Raw genomic sequence first — 20,642 nt, 5'->3', positions numbered from 1 at the left:
GACTCCCTTCCTGGGAAGGGCAGGGTAGAGCCCGCCTCCCTGCAGCCAGGGGCCGAGGGCTGGAATCTTTTGGTAGGAGAGGCAGCTGGAGCCTCCTCCGTAAGGGCCACACGGAAAGAAGGCAGAAGAGAATCCCTGAGGACTCAAGTGCACTCTTAGTCAGGTCCGAGGGCCAGCTCTTGCCCCCATTGCACAGATGGGACACCGAGGCTCAGGGAGATCATGTAACTTGCCAGCCTTCCAGCTGCTCAATGAGTGGATACTGGAGCCCAAGCCTGCAGGGTCAAGGTGCCCGGGCTGCACCCACTCTGAGTGGGCAGGAGGCCCTCTGTCTGCTGCCACGCCCTGGATAATGGAGTAACCAAAAAAAGCCAAACCCAGTGCCGTCAATTCCGACTCATGGTGACCCTATAGGACCGGGTAGAACTGCCCCAGAGTTCCCAAGGAGCACCTGGTAGATTCGAACTGCCGACCCTTTGGTTAGCAGCCATAGCACTTAACCACTACGCCACTAGGGTTTCCATGAAGTGGAGTAGCCACCATAAATGTCAAGTATTAAAATTTTATTTATTTATTTTTTTATGGAGGTGAGGAGGTGGAGGGTCCGGGGGCTGACCAGGTGCGGTTAGTGAGTTGGCAGAGGCCTGGAGAACACGTTGTTTGGGTGATGAGGAACTGACATGGGGGTGGTAGTGGTCAGAACACCCAGGTGTGGGGAATGAGGTGGAATGGTTTAGAATGGCCAAGTGTCGGGGCGGGGATGAGAGAGAGGGGTCCAATAGGACACCAATGTAGGAGTGTTAGTGAGGTTGGAGGAGCCAGGAGAAAGCAGTGATGTGGGATGGGCGGGTCAGGAGCAGTGCTGGGACTGGAAGTGGGGAGGGGTGAGGGTCCATTTGTGGTTAGAGATGTGAGCTGTGTGCTGGTGGGTAGATCCCCACTCACAGCAACCCTGTAGGACAGAGCAGAACTGCCCCACAAGGTTTCCAAAGAGCAGCTGGTGGATTCCAGCTGTCGACCTTTTGGCTAGCAGCTGAGCTCTTAATCACTGCACCACCAGGGCTCCATAGACGTGAGAAGGGCCAGAAAAATGCCCTAATGTGCCTGATGAACAGGTGGGTCAGAAGTCTGCAAAGGTGTGGGTAGAGAGCAAGGGACCCTAAAGCAGTCCAGGTGCTGGTAGCCAGGAAGTGGGAGTGGTCAGGTGGCAGCTCAGGTTGACTAGGCAAGAGGGGTTGAGTGGTGCCCTTTGACACGAGGGACAAAGGTCCAACCAGAAGGAACCAGTCAGAAGCCCTGGTCTTGGAAGTGGGCGATGTGAACCCAGAAGAAAGCCTGGTGTGTCTATCGGGGTGGATGGTTTCAGAGGCAGCCCACGTGATGGCACTGCAAGGGGCAGGGTAACACCACTCATAGCCGTTTGGTTTTTGTCTGCCTGGCCTATCAAATGCTAAGGGACACGTTACAAAATCTCCCACTTTATTCGTGGCTTTCTCCTTGTAGATGGGTCCGTTTTTGCGGAGTAGACTGTGAAGCCGTTAGTGGTGCAAACGTTTGGAACTGTTCTACCTTCCAGGTGAATGGCACCCCACTGATCATCTTTCTCTCTAGCAGCACCTCGTTCCTTAAAGTCGACTTTGTCCCAAAGGACAGCTTCCTTCAGGTCAGCACGTGGTTTCTCCTTTCATCCCGTGGCTCCCAGGTCTCTGTATACTTTAGATGTCATACACTGCATTTAGCTGGAGTGTTTTAAATTCAGTCACAAATTCTTAACTGGAGAGTTTGGTTTAGAAAAAACTAACAGGTGTATTGGGATATAATCCACATACCATCAAACTCACCTAACTTTAACCAAGTCACTTTCACCTTGATCGCCTACAGACTGAATTCCTCCATCTTAACTTTGTAACTTTCATTCACCTCACTCGGTTTCTAAGTTTCCTCTTTCCTTTTCAGCTGACATTGTTCCTTTCTCCTAGCCTAATACACTGCTTCTCTTTTAGTGGTTACCTTAGAATCTGTCACGCATCTCTGCGTCTCCATTGCCAACGAGTAGACTGTGACTCATAGCGACCCTGTAGGACAGAGAACTGCCCCAACGGTTTCCAAGGAGCAGCTGGTGGATTCGAACTGCCAACCTTTTGGCTGAGCTCTTAACTACTGTACCCACAGGGCTCCTTATTACATGTATTTAACGTAAATTTAAATTTTAGCCTTCTTGAAAAGAAACCTGGAAACCTTGGTGCATAGTGGTTAAGAGCTACAGCTGCTAACCAAAAGGTCAGCAGTTCGAATCTACCAGGCACTCCTTGGAAACTCTATGGGGCACTCCTACTCCCTTCTATAGCGTCACTATGAGTTAGAATCGACTTGACGGCAACAGGTTAAAAAGAATCTTAAACTATTTCAGCTGGAATCACCACTCTTAACTTACACGTTGTTTCTGCCTGGTATTTTACAATTACCTTGACTTTTTAAACCTGCAAGTCACAGAAGCGCTGTTTTATGCCAGCCCCGACCAAAAGAGCTTCCTGTGACGTGGAAATGTCCCGCCTCTGAGCTGTTCAATAGCACTGCCACTCGCCCTGTGTGGCTACTGAGGACCTGAAGCATGGCTGATGAACCTGAGGACCGGACTTTTAATTTAAATAGCCACATGTGCCTCTAAACCGAAAAATCTGTTGCCCCGCTGATTCCGACTCAGTGACCCTGTAAGAGAGTAGAACTGCCCCAGAGAGTTTCCAAGGCTGCAATCTTTCTCTCCCGAAGCGGCTGGTGGGTCCAAACCGCTAACCTTTGTTAGGAGCTGAGCACTTAACCACCGCACCACAGGACTCCTTCACATGTGGCTAGTGGCACCGCAGGGAACAGCAGTTTTATACAATCAGCCTTCGTTTAGATTTAAATTGTGTCTCATCTTTGCTCCACTTCCTGTTGGAATCAGTTTCCTTAAAGTTCAGTCTCGAGAGTTAAGGTGAAATGAAGACATTTTCGGCAAGCAAAAGTAATTGTTGAGTAATAACCAACACTCACTAAAGCGAAAGTTATCTGCAGGGCGTGTAGTTCTAGACCGGTTACTCTTCCTCGGCACTTTACCTCTGTTTTCAGGCTTCAGCGCGCCTGCTAGAGGCTTGGCTGTCAGCCTGCCCTCCCTTCGAAGGCACTCTATTCCCTAGCTGCTCGTGACCTCTGCCTTCACGTCCTATAGTCTTGTATCAGACGTGGCCATTTCAGTCCTGCCTGCAATGTATCGGGGGCTGTGTTTGAGCCTCACTCCTCCAGATTTGCTGGGAGGGGCGTGAGAGGTTAACACAGAGGACCCTCAGTGCTGAGCTGCCAGCTGCCGCAGGAGGAGCCTGCACAGCAGCGGTCTCGGGCCCAGCACCCCAGTGCTCCCGTGGAGGCGCCCAGGACAGCCTTAGCTCAAAGGCAGAGGCACTCCCGCAGGCGCCGATGGCTGCAGCCTAAGTCTCTCCTGTGCGGCCCACCAGCAGGGCCTTTCCTGAAGGGGACTCATAAGGCTACCCCGTGGCTGCCGTGGGCACCCTGCCTGTGAACCTGGCCTCTTTCACCCAGTCTAGCATTCTCAGCCCAGTTGCTCATTAGAAGAAACGAGTAAACTCCATGAAGCACCATCAGTTCAGCTCTACTGGAGACAGCTGCGAGCACACCTAAACTGCGACGATGCCAAACGCAGAAGCCTGTTCGCTCCTGAGCCTTCTGAATTGCGTACCAGGAAACACTCAACCCATTTTATAAAAAAAAAAAAAAACCTGGAGCAGGGATGTCACTTCTGAACAACTGCTCAGTGACTGTGCTTTTTCCCTCCAGTACAATTCAAAAAATAAGGCCACACTCGGTCACTTCCACACACAGGCGCTCTGGGAGATGAGCTGTGTGACAGCCCCATTCTTCCCCCTGGGGGACTGCTCCTCACGACCCAGGTGAGGTGGGGACGGCAATCACCAGACCAGCCCTTGAGCCGGTAACTGGCCCCGAGGCGGGCGTGGGGGCCAAGGCTGCTGAGAAATGAGACCAACATAGGTAGAAGGCAAGACAAAGAGAGAAGGAAGTCTGGGTGCTCCCTGTCCTCCCGGCACGAAGTCCATCACATCCCTGAGCTCAGGCTACGGAGTCGGTTCTGCCCCGCCCCCCAGGCAAGGTCTGGGCTGACCCAGCGGTCACCAAGGTCTGTCCCCTCTGATCCCAGACCCTGAGTACACGAGGGGAGAAAACCAGTGCTGTGCCTCCCCCCAAGTGCCTGATTTCTGCCCTGGGGGCTTTCTTCCTGACCCTGCCTACTTTTGGAGAGCTTTCTAGTCAAGTCTGGCTCACCCCTCCTCTGGGGCCTGAAGAACTGGGTCTGTCTTCAAGGACAATGCTGTACCCAAGCCTCGTTCACGCACGTGGTCTCACCACGTGCTCACAGCCGCCTCTGCAGGTGGGCACTTTGTGTCCATTTCACACTGGGAACCTGCGGTCTGTCTGGGGGAGGGGACTTGTCTAGGGTCACGGCAACTTGGCCATCTCCTCCAGCCTCAGAGAATAGAGAAGCAGCCGCGGTGGGCAAGGAGGCTGGGTGTTGGGATGCCTCCCAGGGCCCTCAGGCCAGGCCGGCCCGCTCGAGGTCCTGGGGCAGGATCCGGCCCTTCTTGCGGGCCTTCTCCATGCGCCGCTCGGCCTTGGCCACCTTCTTCTTGCGCAGGTTCTGCCGCCGCTTGTCCTGCCGCTGCTGCATCTTCTCGACGACATGCGCTGTGCGCTTCTCCCACTTGCGCTTCCGCTGTGCCCGCCGCTTCTCCTTGCGCTTGAGGGCCTCCTGCAGCAGCGGCTCGCTGTCGCGGATCTTCACGCCCTCCGCCTTGTACAGCAGGTTGGTCCACTGCATCTTGGCCTCTAGCGCCTGAGCCTGCCCCGCATCCCGCTCCCGCAGCTCCTCCAGCTGTGCCCGCCGCACCTGCAGCCGCTCCAGCAGCTGCCGGTAATTCCTGCCCGTCAGGGGCGTCAGGTTGCCTTTCACCTGCTGCCTCTTCTCCTTGCGCCGCTGCGCCTTGCTGGCCGGCTCCTCCTCATCCACCTCCATCTGGGGGAGAAGTCGCCACGGTCACCAAGTTACAGCCACATATCCCACCCCCTCACGGGCACCTGACCACACAGCCAGCGAGGTGGGAAGCAGGACCTGACCCCACGGGGTCCTAGACTACCCGAGCCCCCTCTCACCTTATTGAATATCAGCCCCGTCTGCTGCTGCGCCTCTGGGCAGGGCGCCTGGGGGGCTGGCTCAGTAGCCGCCTCAGGGGCCTTCCCGGCCTTAGCCGCCTTCTCCTTCGCTCTCAGCTCCTTCCGCTTCCTCTTCTTCCGGTCCCGCTCCTGCTTCCTCCGGCGCCTCTTCTCCAGAGCAGCAGGGGACAGCTCCTTGGTGCTGCCCTGGGGGGCCAGAAAGGGTCTTCACTGGCGGTTCAACCATGCCCAGGGCCCCCAGTCTGGTACATGGTTGAAGGTAGAACCAAGGCAGACAAGAACGCAAAGTAGCCCTTGTGCAGAACAACGGCACCACTGAACGTCCACAACGAGGGCCTGATGCCTAAGATGCAAACGCTCCGCAAAGAGACAGGAAATTCTGAGCAGGAAGCAAGTACCCAGGCCTCACCCTGCATCGGGCCCTTCCCAGCTACCCCGTAAAGACAGCCTCCTCCATCACTGCACCAAAAACCAAACCAAACCCAGTGCCGTCGAGTCGATTCCGACTCACAGCGACTCTATAGGACAGAGTAGAACTACCCCACAGAGTTTCCAAGGAGCGCCTGGTGGATTCGAACTGCCAACCCTTTGGTTCGCAGCCGTGGCACTTAACCACTGCGCCACCAGGGTTTCCCATCACCACACAGACGAGGAAAAGCAATGTGCTCTGCCAAGCCCACCAGCCGGTAAGAGGGAAGACCAGGACTCAGCATCAGGTGTGAACGCCCTGAGCACCTTTGTGCTGGCCACTGCCCTGCTTGTGACAAGTAACATCACTGTTCTCAACTGTGTCTGCAGTCGAAGTGCCAACAAGAATGCTCTGGCCCTAAAAGTGGCCTTGACTGTGCTATAGGGCAGCAAGGCCCAGAACCATGGTCACCTCCTAGAAGGTGGCCAACATGTCCTGAGGACTGGCCAGCAGGCTGATCCCAGGAGGGCGAGGAGAGAAGCTGGGGGACTGTCCCCCACACAGCGAGGCAGCACCGCCTGCAAGAGAGCTGTGGCTGGCTCAGTCCTCGTGTCACCTCGGGTGGCCACCTATCTCAGGCCCACTGTGACACGTTGGTGACAGACCAACAAGTGCCCAGCCCAGTGAGGGTGCCCAGCCTAGTGAGAGCATCCAGCAAAGGCAGCTTCCCAGGAAGAAGGGGGCAGGCTTCTCACTAAGGCCATGGAGGAGAGGGGCAGTGGCATCAGAACGTCCAGCAGAAGGCGACTTTGGGGACTGAAGTTTCCCAAGAGGATAAGAACTACCTCTGACCTCTCCCAAAACAGACCCGAGACCCCTGGCAGGAGCCACTGCAGGAGGAAAGCAGTGGCCGAGGCCCCTCCTGCCAGCCCACAGCCTTCCTGCCATGCTGGTCAGGCCCACAGAAGGCAGGGAGGTGTCTCCTCCTCCAGGCAGGGTAGGGGCGCCCCAGGGGAGTCTCCCCTCACCTACCTGGCCCCGGGCCTCCTGTATCTTCTCATGCAGCCGCTGCCGAAGCACATCGAGGGCAAAGAAAGAGTCAGGGTCTGTGGTCCAGCGTTCTGCTAAGGGAGCAGATGCGAGGGCTGAAAAAAGACTAGCTCCCCAATCCTTCCCTGAGTTTCTAGTCACACACCCCCTAGTGACCACTCACAGATCTGCAGGAGCAGTTCCAGTCAATTCTATGACCCCTGTGGCATTCTCCAGGGCCGGTCACTGTGGTATGACAAAGTGCTTCCTCTGGTGGACGCCAAACCCAATCCCTGCATCAGAGCCCACAGTCTGCTCTCACGACACCCCTTCCAAGACTTGAGGGCAGTGATGTTGCTCCTCAGAAGGGACCATGTTTGCACATGCTGGACCTGGGGTCCCGGAGCCTCTCACCTGCAGGGGCCACGGTGGAGCTGGAGGCCTCCTCCTCTTCTGTTGCCACTGGCTTCTTGGCCCCAGAAGCTGCTGGAGACTTCTGCAGGGACTTGGCCTTGTGCTCCACAGCCTTCTCTTTCTGCTCCCAGAATTTCTTCTGCATTTTCTTCCTTTTCTTTTTTGAAGGCCCGGCAGCTTTTGTGTCTTGAGTTTGACCAGCTGAAATACAAAATGCATGAGGGCTGCCGTCCCAATCTCTGTGACCCGCTCAGGAGGCAGGAAGGTCTTGTGAACAAAGCCAACACAGAGCACCAGGACAGAGAATCCAGAGACATGTACCCACAGAGCACAGAACTATGGATCTTCCAGAAGGCAGGATGGCTGCTCACAGCAAAAACCTTAAAGACATGCGTACCCCTGGCCTAGCAGTTCTGTTTGTGAGAACTCACCATGGCATGAGCAAAGGTGTGGCTTCAAGGATATTCATCGTGACAGTGCTTGAATGAAAGACTGAAAAAACCTAAATCCTCACCGACACCAAAAAAATAACCCATTGCCAAAGAGTCGATTCTGACACGTAACACTCTATAGGACAGAGTAGAACTGCCCCATAGGGTTTCCAAGGAGCAGCTGGTGGATTTGAACAGCTGACCTTTTGGTCAGCAGCTATAGCTCTTACCCACTGTACCACCAGAGCTCCGGGACAAATTACGCTACTGCTACACAACAAACTACTACACAAAACCAAACAAACCAAACCCAGTGCCGTCGAGTTGATTCCTACTCATAGCGACTCTATAGAACAGAGTAGAACTGCCCCGTAGAGTTTCCAAGGAGCTCCTGGTGGATTCGAACTGCCGACCTTTTGGTTAGCAGCCGTAGCTCTTAACCACTATGCCACCAGAGTTTCCAGAACCATCAAAAACAATGGAGTAGTCTTTCACTTCTTGTCTGGAAAGATGTTTACATTTTAAACAGAAAAAGATGAATACACAGAGTAGGACCAAACTGTTAATAACAGAAACTTACACTAAGAAAAAACTCTAGAAAAACACAGATCGAAATTATAACTGAAACATAAAAAACAGACTACTGTTTTCTAATTCTTTGTAATGAATCATACTCCTTGCACAAACATGAAAGTAAAGTTGAAAAAAACAAGCAAACAACAACAAAAAAAAACGATTCTCTGGGACCCCAGGTCTTTAAAGCCCGGCCCCTTTAGCTTTTTCCGGAGTAACCCTATACCCCCTGGCCTGTAAGCCGACCCTGGCAGGAACCCCGTTTTCTTTCTTCTCCCCACACAGCACCAGTGTGAGGTGTTTTGTTTTTTTTTTAATTGGTTCATCATCACTCGTAACTGTCTTCCCACCCAAAACGGAAAGCTGGCTAAACTGGTTCACGGAGCCAACCACAGAGAAGCCATTCTACAGGGGTCACCTCTGCGAACCCCGGCAACGCTTCCCGCGCGATGGGCGAGCGGAGCTGAGCCCCTCGTTTCGGGCAGGCGCCCCTAACAAGCAAGGGGAACGGCAGAGCCGTGAACACCGCTTACATTTCCTGCCGGTGTTTCGCTGATTTGTCGCACGCGTTCGTCTGTCTAACCACGTGAAAGCCACCTGGGTGTGCTAAACGGCGACCTCGGCCGCGAGCGCGCGGCTCCGGAAGCTCCCCTTGCGAAGCCCCCCAACCCCAATGTCGCCAAGGCACGCGCCCGGGACCGCGCCTCACCCCGCTTGCGCTTCTGCGGCTCCGCGCTGGGCTGGGCGCAGATTTTCCTGGCCAGGTTCTGCAGGTAGGCGTCTTTGGCGAGCAGAGACGCCATGGCTGGAGGCTCGGGGGGCCGGGGCCGGGGCCGGGGCCGGGCAGCAGGGCGGGCGGCGCTCGCTCGGGCTCCTGCTCGGGCAGACAGGGGTGCTGAGGAGCGGAGGCCAGGGCACCTCGTCCTCCCCGACGGCCAGAGGGCAGAGGCCGAGACCTGGGTGCGGGGCCCCGGCCTGTCCCCGCCGCACACACCGACCCCGCGGCGACCCTCACCTCCGCCGGGCCGCAACCGGAAACCGCCGCGTGGGCAGGCGCCGCCAGCCGACCGCCGAGACGCCATCCGCGGCGCTCGATTAGCCAGGCCTGGCCCCGCCCGGAAGAGGGGAAAGAGGGCGGGAGGGCGCAAAGCATTGTGGGCTGTGGGCGGGCGCTCTTCGAGGCTGTCGCGACGCCCATGCAGCCTCTGCCCCGAGGAGGGGGTGGTGTTGGTGCCCCCCGAGTCCCGACCTTTGTGCCCCGTGTCCCTCGGCTCTGCACGTACCTTCGCGCACTTTTCCCAGCTCCGAGCACAGGGCCCCGTCCATAGGCGCACAGTTAGTAGGACTGAATGAACGAATAAATGGGCAGTAAGTTAAGCTCTTCGGGGCCTGAGATCCCAAATGGAAGCGGACAAAACCGCGTTTATTCAAAAAAGAATTGACCGCCAAGCGTGTGCCAGCCCCAGTTCCAAGCCCACGGGCTGCAGCAGGGAAAAAACACAGAAATCTGCGTCCTTTTCAAGCTTATGTTTTAGTGGCATCGACTGAAACACATGAAGTGCCCGATGGTGGGAGGCGGAGCCCTGGTGGTGCAGCGGTTAAGAGCTCGGCTGCTGACCAAAAGGTCTGCAGTTCGAAACCACCAGTCGCTCGTTGGAAACTCTAGGGCAGTTCTACTCAGTCCTATAGGGTCGATAAGAGTCGCAATCAACCCGATGGCAATGGGTTTTGATGGTAGGGAGGGCTAAGGAGAAAAGGGAGAGGAAGGGACAGACGGGAGGTGTTGGGAGGGAGGGAGCTGGGCGCTCAGGGAAGACCCGGAGGGAAGGTGATTTTTGTTGTGGAAAATACACTTGGTTCTTTATAAGAACTCACCAAGGGAGGAAGGGGAGTGTTCACTAGGGGACGCTGGGGACCACCACACTCCAGCTCCTTAACAGGACAGTTACAGGCTTTTGTTACATAACCCAGGAGCCCCCTCAGTGGAAGGGAGCTCAGAAGGGAGGAGCCTGTGATGTTCCACTGGCGGTCACCATTACAACTTCAACAGGCTATATGAGAAGGCTGCTAATAAGAAACATTGAGAATTAACTTTTCTCCATGGGTCAGAATCGACTCGATGGCAAGGGGTTTGGGTTTTTGTTTTTTCTTTTTTTTGGTCCCCATCCCCTACCATGAGGTGATGTGTTATGCGGAGGCTGGTTTCATCATCGTCTTCTTTCTACTGTAGTTTAAATCCAGTTTAATCTCTACCTACAGAAGACAGTCTTCAGTATGAATTACACCTCAACATAAAGAAAACAAGAATTCTCACAACTAGACCAAAAGCAACATCAGGGTAAACGGAGAAAAGATTGAAGTTGTCAAGGATTTCATTTTACTTGGATCCACAATCGACATCCTTGGAAGCAGCAGTCGAGAAATCAAAAGACACATGGCACTGGGCAAGTGTGCTGCACAAGACTCCTTTAAAGCGTTGAAGAGCAAAGATGCCACCTTGAAGACTAAGGTGTGCCTGACCCAAGCCTTGGTGTTTTCAATCATCTCATATGCATGTGAAAGCTGGACAATGAATAAGGAAGACCAAAGAAGAGTTGACGCCTTTGAATTGTGGTGTTGGCGAAGAATGTTGAGTATTCCAGGGACTGCCAAAAGAACAAATAAATCTGTCTTGGAAGAGGTACAACCAGATGCTTCTTAGAAGCAAGGATGGTGAGACTGTTTCTCACATACTTTGGACACATTATCAGGAGGGATCAGTCCCTGGAGAAGGGCACCCATGCTTGGTAGGGGGGCCAGCAAAAAAGAGGAAGACCATCAACAAGATGGATTGATACAGTGGCTGCAACAATGGGCTCAAGCATAAGGATTATGAGGTTGGCACAGGACCAGGGGGTGTTTCATTCTGACTTGACAGCACCTAACAACGACAACAACTACACAGAACAATCATTAAGTTGCAGACATGTCCTTCCAGGCACTGTCATTTAAACCATCAAAGCAAGAGACCGAAGGGATAGGGACAGGGCAAAGGACGACAGGGATGCTGGGTCCTCCGGCACCGGGTTCTCAGTTCATGTGGATGTCAGCTTATTTGTCCTGCATTCTCCATTTCCAGGTAGGTCTTTGAGGCTTCACTGAGGTCCTCACTCCACGGGCAGTGGTAGATGCCACCAGAGGTGCCACAGGGCAGGGAGAGAAAACCCAGAGGTCCTCTGGTTGGTGAGTCCGGAGTGCAGATCTTGTTTGTGAGCCTACCTAATTTTAGTTACCTGTGAGAAGTTGAATAAAATCTGGCCCTGTTTACAAACTTGACAATTAAAGATACAACTATGAAGATACTACCACTACCATGGCTTGGAGTTGATTCCCACTCGACTCGTAGCGACCCTATAGGACAGCGTAGATTGCGCCATGGGGTTTCCAAGGCTGTAATCTTTACAGAAGCAGATTGCCACATCTTTCTCCTGCTGAGGAGCTGGTGGGTTTGAATCACCTACCTTTCGGTTAGCAGCTGAGCGCCTAACCACTGCACCACCAGGGCTCCCATTAAATTTTGTTTCCGTGACTTTGATTTGCCATCATAAAATTCAACAGTAAAAATCTTTTTTTTTTCTTTTTGTGTGCTTTAGGTGAAAGTTTACAGCTGTCTCACAGAAAAATTTATACACATATTGTTTTGTGACATTAGTTGCAATCAGCACACTCTCCCTTTCTGCTCTGGGTTCCCTTGTTCATTCGACCAGTTCCTGTCCCTTCCTGCCTTCTTATCCTGCTTCCAGACAGAAGCCGCCCATTTGGTCTCATATATCTGATTGAACTCAGAAGCACACTCCTCGCGTGTATTATTTATTTATTATTTTTTTTTTTTAATAACTTTTATTAAGCTTCAAGTGAACGTTTACAAATCCAATCAGTCTGTCACATATAAGTTTACATACATCTCACTCCCTACTCCCACTTGCTCTCCCCCTCTTGAGTCAGCCCTTTCAGTCTCTCCTTTCTTGACAATTTTGCCGGCTTCCCTCTCTATCCTCCCATCCCCCTCCAGACAAGAGTTGCCAACACAATCTCAAGTGTCCACCTGATATAATTAGCTCACTCTTCATCAGCGTCTCTCTCCCACCCGCTGACCAGTCCCTTTCATTTCTGATGAGTTGTCTTCGGGGATGGTTCCTGTCCTGTGTCAACTGAAGGTCTGGGGAGCATGGCCGCCGGGATTCTTCCAGTCTCAGTCAGACCATTAAGTTTGGTCTTTTTATGAGAATTTGGGGTCTGTATCCCACTGATCTCCTGCTCCCTCAGGGGTCCTCTGCTGTGCTCCCTGTCAGGGCAGTCATCGATTGTGGCCGGGCACCAACTAGTTCTTCTGGTCTCAGGATGATGTAGGTCTCTGGTTCATGTGGCCCTTTCTGTCTCTTGGGCTCTTAGTTGTCGTGTGGCCTTGGTGTTCTTCCTTTTCCTTTGCCCCAGGTGGGTTGAGACCAATTGCTGCATCTCAGATGGCCGCTTGTTAGCATTTAAGACCCCAGACGCCACATTTCAAAGTGGGATGCAGAATGATTTCATAATAGAATTATTTTGCCAATTGACTTAGAAGTCCCCGCAAACCATGTTCCCCAGACCCCCGCGCTTGCTCCGCTGACCTCTGAAGCATTCATTTTATCCCGGAAACTTCTTTGCTTTTGGTCCAGTCCAATTGAGCTGACCTTCCATGTATTGAGTGTTGTCTTTCGCTTCACCTAAAGCAGTTCTTGTCTACTGATTAATCAATAAAAAACCCTCTCCCACCCTCCCTCCCTCCCCCCCTCGTAACCACAAAAGTATGTGTTCTTCTCAGGTTTACTGTTACTCAAGGTCTTATAATAGTGGTCTTACACAATACTTGTCCTTTTGCCTCTGACTCATTTCGCTCAGCATAATGCCTTCCAGGTTCCTCCAAGTTATGAAATGTTTCAGAGATTCGTCACTGTTCTTTATCGATGCGTAGTATTCCATTGTGTGAATATACCACAATTTATTTACCCATTCATCCGTTGATGGACACCTTGGTTGCTTCCAACTTTTTGCTATTGTAAACAGAGCTGCAATAAACATGGGTGTGCATATATCTGTTTGTATGAAGGCTCTTGTATCTCTAGGGTATATTCCTAGGAGTGGGATTTCTGGGTTGTATGGTAGTTCTATTTCTAACTGTTTAAGATAACGCCAGATAGATTTCCAAAGTGGTTGTACCATTTGACATTCCCACCAGCAGTGTATGAGAGTTCCAATCTCTCCGCAGCCTCTCCAACATTTATTATTTTGTGTTTTTTGGATTAATGCCAGCCTTGCTGGTGTGAGATGGAATCTCATCGTAGTTTTAATTTGCATTTCTCTAATGGCTAATGATCGAGCGCATTTTCTCATGTATCTGTTGGCTGCCTGAATATCTTCTTTAGTGAAATGTGTGTTCATATCCTCTGCCCACTTCTTGATTGGGTTGTTTGTCTTTTTGTGGTTGAGTTTTGACAGAATCATGTAGATTTTAGAGATCAGGCGCTGGTCGGAGATGTCATAGCTGAAAATTCTTTCCCAGTCTGTAGGTGGTCTTTTTACTCTTTTGGAGAAGTCTTTAGATGAGCATAGGTGTTTGATTTTTAGGAGCTCCCAGTTATCGGGTTTCTCTTCATCATTTTTGGTAATGTTTTGTATTCTGTTTATACCTTGTATTAGGGCTCCTAGGGTTGTCCCAATTTTTTCTTCCATGATCTTTATCGTTTTAGTCTTTATGTTTAGGTCTTTGATCCACTTGGAGTTAGTTTTTGTGCATGGTGTGAGGTATGGGTCCTGTTTCATTTTTTTGCAAATGGATATCCAGTTATGCCAGCACCATTTGTTAAAAAGGCTATCTTTTCCCCAGTTAATTGACACTGGTCCTTTGTCCAATATCAGCTGCTCATACGTGGATGGATCTGTGTCTGGGTTCTCAATTCTGTTCCATTGGTCTATGTGTCTGTTGTTGTACCAATACCAGGCTGTTTTGACTACTGTGGCTGTATAATAGGTTCTGAAGTCAGGTAAGGTGAGGCCTCCCACTTTCTTCTTCTTTTTCAGTAGTGCTTTGCTTATCCGGGGCTTCTTTCCCTTCCATATGAAATTGGTGATTTGTTTCTCTATCCCCTTAAAATATGACATTGGAATTTGGATTGGAAGTGCGTTAAGTGTATAGATGGCTTTTGGTAGAATAGACATTTTTACTATGTTAAGTCTTCCTATCCATGAGCAGGGTATGTTTTTCCACTTAAGTATGTCCTTTTGAATTTCTTGTAGTAGAGCTTTGTAGTTTTCTTTGTATAGGTCTTTTACATCCTTGGTAAGATTTATTCCTAAGTATCTTATCTTCTTGGGGGCTACTGTGAATGGTATTGATTTGGTTATTTCCTCTTTGGTGTTCTTTTTGTTGATGTAGAGGAATCCAAGTGATTTTTGTATGTTTATTTTATAACCTGAGACTCTGCCAAACTCTTCTATTAGTTTCAGTAGTTTTCTGGAGGATTCCTTAGGGTTTTCTGTGTATATAATCATGTCATCTGCAAATAGTGATAACTTTACTTCTTCCTTGCCAATCCGGATACCTTTTATTTCTTTGTCTAGCCTAATTGCCCTGGCTAGGACTTCCAACACGATGTTGAATAAGAGCGGTGATAAAGGGCATCCTTGTCTGGTTCCCGTTCTCAAGGGAAATGCTTTCAGGTTCTCTCCATTTAGAGTGATATTGGCTGTTGGCTTTGCATAGATGCCCTTTATTATGTTGAGGAATTTTCCTTCAATTCCTATTTTGGTAAGAGTTTTTATCATAAATGGGTGTTGGACTTTGTCAAATGCCTTTTCTGCATCAATTGATAAGATCATGTGGTTTTTGTCTTTTGTTTTATTTATGTGATGGATTACATTAATGGTTTTTCTGATATTAAACCAGCCTTGCATACCTGATATAAATCCCACTTGATCAGGGTGAATTATTTTTTTGATGTGTTGTTGGATTCTATTGGCTAGAATTTTGTTGAGGATTTTTGCATCAATGTTCATGAGGGATATAGGTCTATAATTTTCTTTTTTTGTAATGTCTTTACCTGGTTTTGGTATCAGGGAGATGGTGGCTTCATAGAATGAGTTGGGTAGTATTCCGTCATTTTCTATGCTTTGGAATACCTTTAGTAGTAGTGGTGTTAACTCTTCTCTGAAAGTTTGGTAGAACTCTGCAGTGAAGCCGTCCGGGCCAGGGCTTTTTTTTGTTGGGAGTTTTTTGATTACCGTTTCAATCTCTTTTTTTGTTATGGGTCTATTTAGTTGTTCTACTTCTGAATGTGTTAGTTTAGGTAGGTAGTGTTTTTCCAGGAATTCATCCATTTCTTCTAGGTTTGCAAATTTGTTAGAGTACAATTTTTCATAATAATCTGAAATGATTCTTTTAATTTCATTTGGTTCTGTTGTGATGTGGTCCTTCTCATTTCTTATTCGGGTTATTTGTTTCCTTTCCTGTATTTCTTTAGTCAGTCTAGCCAATGGTTTATCAATTTTGTTAATTTTTTCAAAGAACCAGCTTTTGGCTTTGTTAATTCTTTCAATTGTTTTTCTGTTCTCTAATTCATTTAGTTCAGCTCTAATTTTTATTATTTGTTTTCTTCTGGTGCCTGATGGATTCCTTTGTTGCTCAGTTTCTATTTGTTCAAGTTGTAGGGACAGTTCTCTCATTTTGGCTCTTTCTTCTTTTTGTATGTGTGCATTTATTGATATAAATTGGCCTCTGAGCACTGCTTTTGCTGTGTCCCAGAGGTTTTGATAGGAAGTATTTTCATTCTCGTTGCTTTCTATGAATTTCCTTATTCCCTCCTTGATGTCTTCTATAACCCAGTCTTTTTTCAGGAGGGTGTTGTTCATTTTCCAAGTATTTGATTTCTTTTCCCTAGTTTTTCTGTTATTGATCTCTAGTTTTATTGCCTTGTGGTCTGAGAAGATGCTTTGTAATATTTCGATGTTTTGGACTCTGCAAAGGTTTGTTTTATGACCTAATATGTGGTCTATTCTAGAGAATGTTCCATGTGCGCTAGAAAAAAAAAGTATATTTTGTAGCAGTTGGGTGGAGAGTTCTGTGTAAGTCAATGAGGTCAAGTTGGTTGATTGTTGTAATTAGATCTTCCGTGTCTCTGTTGAGCTTCTTACTGGATGTCCTGTCCTTCTCCGAAAGTGGTGTGTTGAAGTCTCCTACTATAATTGTGGAGGTATCTATCTCGCTTTTCAATTCTGTTAAAATTTGATTTATGTATCTTGCAGCCCTGTCATTGGGTGCATAAATATTTAATATGGTTATGTCTTCCTGATCAATTGTCCCTTTTATCATTATATAGTGTCCTTCTTTATCCTTTGTGGTGGATTTAAGTCTAAAGTCTATTTTGTCAGAAATTAATATTGCTACTCCTCTTCTTTTTTGCTTATTGTTTGCTTGATATACTTTTTTCCATCCTTTGAGTTTTAGTTTGTTTGTGTCTCTAAGTCTAAGGTGTGTCTCTTGTAGGCAGCATATAGATGGATCGTGTTTCTTTATCCAGTCTGTGACTCTCTGTCTCTTTATTGGTGCATTTAGTCCATTTACATTCAGGGTAATTATAGATAAATAAGTTTTTAGTGCTATCATTTTGATGCCTTTTTATGTGTGTTGTTGACAATTTCATTTTTCCACATACTTTTTTGTGCTGAGGCGTTTTTCTTAGTAAATTGTGAGATCCTCATTTTCATAGTGCTTGACTTTGTTAGTTGAGTCGTTACGTTTTTCTTGGTTTTTATCTTGAGTTACACAGTTGTTATACCTTTTTGTGGTTACCTTATTGTTTACCCCTATTTTTCTAAGTAAAAACCTAACTTGTATTGTTCTATATTGCCTTGTATCACTCTCCATATGGCAGTTCAATGCCTCCTGTATTTAGTCCCTGTTTTTGATTATTGTGATCTTTTACCTATTGACGTCCATGATTCCCTGTTATGTGTATTTTTTTTTTAATTAATCTTAATTTGTTTTTGTGATTTCCCTATTTGAGTTGATATCAGGACGTTCTGTTTTGTGACCTTGTGTTGTGCTGATATCTGATATTATTGGTTCTCTGACCAAACAATATCCTTTAGTATTTCTTGTAGCTTTGGTTTGGTTTTTGCAAATTCTCTAAACTTGTTTGTCTGTAAATATCTTAATTTCGCCTTCATATTTCAGAGAGAGTTTTGCTGGATATATGATCCTTGGCTGGCAGTTTTTCTCTTTCAGTGTTCTGTATATGTCGTCCCATTCCCTTCTTGCCTGCATGGTTTCTGCTGAGTAGTCAGAACATATTCTTACTGATTCTCCCTTGAAGGAAACCTTTCTTTTCTCCCTGGCTGCTTTTAAAATTTTCTGTTTATCTTTGGTTTTGGTGAGTTTGATGATAATATGTCTTGGTGTTTTTCTTTTTGGGTCAATCTTAAATGGGGTTCGATGAGCATCTTGGATAGATATCCTTTCGTCTTTCATGATGTCAGGGAAGTTTTGTGTCAGGAGTTCTTCAACTATTTTCTCTGTGTTTTCTGTCCCCCCTCCCTGTTCTGGGACTCCAATCACCCGCAGGTTATCCTTCTTGATAGAGTCCCACATAATTCTTAGGGTTTCTTCATTTTTTTTAATTCTTTTATCTGATTTTTTTTCAGCTATGTTGGTGTCGATTCCCTGGTCCTCCAGATGTCCCAGTCTGCATTCTAATTGCTCGAGTCTGCTCCTCTGACTTCCTAGTGCGTTGTCTAATTCTGTTATTTTATTGTTAATCTTTTGGATTTCTACATGTTGTCTCTCTATGGATTCTTGCAACTTATTAATTTTTCCAGTATGTTCTTGAATAATCTTTTTGAGTTCTTCAACAGTTTTATCAGTGTGTTCCTTGGCTTTTTCTGTAGTTATCCTAATTCCATTTGTGATATCATTAAGCATTCTGTAAATTAGTTTTTTATATTCTGTATCTGATAATTCCAAGATTGTATCTTCATTTGGGAAAGATTTTGATTCTTTTGTTTGGGGGGTTGGAGAAGCTGTCATGGTCTGCTTCTTTAAGTGGTTTGATATGGATTGTTGTCTCCGAGCCATCACTGGGAAACTAGTTTTTCCAGAAAATCTGCTAAAAAAAAATGCAGTCAGATCCCTATCAGAGTTCTCCCTCTGGCTCAGGCTATTCAGATGTTAATGAAGCCGCCTGGGGAGGGTGGGGGAGGGAACAGAGAGATAGGAGAGTAGCACCTCAGAATATAGCCAGAGTTGCTTGTCTTGCTTGGAATGACTATTATATCTGAGACTCCCGCGGGGCGCGTCGCCTATGTGTGCTGGCTGTGTGGAGATTGCCCCCGGGGGGTCTGGCCCGCTGGAGTCACGGTCAGATCCTCTGCTTCCAGCCCCACACCCAGCTCGAGGCTCCCGTACTGGGACGGTGCACTCTCGACTCCAAAATCAGTCGCTGCCTCCCGGGGACTTCTCGTCCCTCCAGCCACGTGGCCCTGCCGCCCCCGAGAACCAGTTGGGCCTCCTCCCGGGGTTAGTTCAGATGGGTGGAGCAGGTCCCCATGCTTGTGCCGTGACCGAGTGTCCCGGCTGGGACGCTGTTCTCCCCGCTCCAATACCAGCCGCTGCCTCCCAGGGACTTCTCCTACCGGCTGCGTCCCACGCCGCCCGCCCGACCCGGCTGGTCACCTTCCCGGGGTTAGTTCAGGGGGTGGAGCAACTCTCCGTGTTTATGCCGTACCTGCGTCCAGTCCAAATCCCTGCGGGACGGTTCCCCGGCTCGGACGCTGCTCTTTCTGCTCCAAGACCAGTCACTGCCTCCCGGGGACTTCTCCTAACGGCTGTGTCCCACGGCGCCCGTGGAAGCGGCTGGTCCCCCTCCCGGGGTTAGTTCAGGGGGGTGGAGCCGCTCTCTGTGCTTGTGCCGTACCTGACTGGTACGCTGGCTCCAGGCTCTGGAAACAATCGCTGCTTCCCTGTATTAGTTCGTTCTCCGTCTCTAAATCTGTGTTTGTTGTTCAGGGTTCGTAGATTGTTGTGTATGTGATCGATTCACTTGTTTTTCCGCGTCTTTGTTGTAAGAGGGATCCGAGGTAGCGGCTGCCTAGTCCGCCATCTTGGCTCCGCCCCCGCGTGTATTATTTTTTGTTTTATAGTCCTGTCTAATCTTTGTCTGAAGAGTGGGCTTCAGGAATGGTTTCAGTTCTGGGTTAACGGTGCAGCCAGGGGCCGCAGTTTTGGAGGTTCTTCCAGACTCTGTCAGCCCATTGAGTCTAGTCTTTTTACGTGAATTTGAGTTCTGCTCCACACTTTTCTCCCCTCGTCTGGTACTCTCTGTTGTATTCCCTCTCAGGGCGGTCACTGGTGGTAGCCGGGCACCATCTGCTTTATTGGTTGAGTCGCTGTCTGGCTCATGTGGTCCTTTAGTCTCTTGGGCTAATATTTTCCTTGTTTCTTTGGTTTTCTTCACTCTCTTTTGCTCCAAGCCGGATGGGACCAAGTGATGCACCTTAACTGGCTGCTTGCAAGCTTTTAAGACCCCAGATGTCACTCACCAAAGTGGGATGCAGAACATTTTCTTAATAAACTTTGTCACGCCAATTGACCTAGATGTCCCCCCAAACTATGGTCCGCAGGCGCCAGCCTCAGCTACTGTCCCTCAAAGTGGAGGTGTCCAGGAAACCTCTTAGCTTTTGCTTTGGTCTGGTTGTGCCGACTTCCCCTGTACTGTGTGTTGTCCTTCCCTTCGACCAAGTTGATGCCTGTCTACTATCTAGTGACTTCCTCTCCCCTTCCCTCTCCACCCTCATGACCATCAAAGAATGCTTTTTTCTTCAACAGTAAAATACCTTGATCTGTTCATCTTTTCTAGAATGCCTTATTCTTTTTGTGTATCATTTTGAATTCGTGGCTTTTCAGAGATTCAGTGTACAGTATTTCAATCAACTATAGCCGTTATTCTCCATTTAAGGCTCGAACTGGCCAGTCTTTGGCTGGTGGGAGTTCCCTCTTGGTTGACTCCTGTACCGTTTTATCACAACTCTATTAACTTGGAAAGCTTCTGTGCTTTGAGGCACAAGGTTTGCCAGGCTTGTCTTGTACTTCCCTGTCTGACATGAAATCAGCTTGTCTTTCTAGGAAACCTGATTCCTTTTTGGTGAAAAGCTTGTATTAGAAAATAGTATCTGGGTGCTAGGGAGCTTCATGGGGTGACAGTGTTTCTAGGCCATTTTAGGGGACAAAGTTAGAGAAATAATGTATACATGTATTTTTTTTATTGAAAAGTGAGAATTTATATCTATTTTCAATTTAATTCTAATAATGTTTCTACTTAATGTTTATTCTATAATTGTAACCCTTTTCTTATACTGAATATCATGATTCCAAAAAACAATAATTGTTTTCTTTATTTAAAAATACAAATAGTCCCAGGATAACAACAACCAACACTAACATGAGCAGTAAGACTGAGTGACACTCAGGAGTTTCTGTG

The 20,642-nt window shown here is 48.5% G+C and overlaps 1 protein-coding gene across 3 annotated transcripts; it reads right to left on the bottom strand.

Moving 5' to 3' along the window:
- Window positions 1-313: 313 nt before the first annotated feature.
- On the bottom strand, window positions 314-9,176 carry SURF6 (surfeit 6). 3 transcript variants are annotated; one of them, XM_049896195.1, is made up of 6 exons: window positions 9,113-9,176; window positions 8,807-8,971; window positions 7,094-7,294; window positions 6,683-6,774; window positions 5,221-5,427; window positions 314-5,083 (listed from the first exon to the last, which is right to left on the bottom strand). In XM_049896195.1, exons 2-6 carry the CDS (start codon window positions 8,898-8,900, stop codon window positions 4,604-4,606), a joined length of 1,074 nt encoding a protein of 357 aa, XP_049752152.1. In that variant the 5' UTR covers window positions 8,901-8,971; window positions 9,113-9,176; the 3' UTR covers window positions 314-4,603. The 3 variants fall into 3 exon arrangements, with proteins under 3 accessions (XP_049752152.1, XP_049752151.1, XP_049752150.1); XM_049896194.1 differs by having other exon boundaries at window positions 6,683-6,771; window positions 8,807-9,158; XM_049896193.1 differs by having other exon boundaries at window positions 8,807-9,157.
- Between the last annotated feature and the right edge of the window lie 11,466 nt (window positions 9,177-20,642).

This window comes from Elephas maximus, chromosome 9, assembly GCF_024166365.1.
Source record: "Elephas maximus indicus isolate mEleMax1 chromosome 9, mEleMax1 primary haplotype, whole genome shotgun sequence".
In the NCBI taxonomy this organism is placed as follows: domain Eukaryota; kingdom Metazoa; phylum Chordata; class Mammalia; order Proboscidea; family Elephantidae; genus Elephas; species Elephas maximus.
This window is presented reverse-complemented; position numbering and strand designations above follow the sequence as displayed.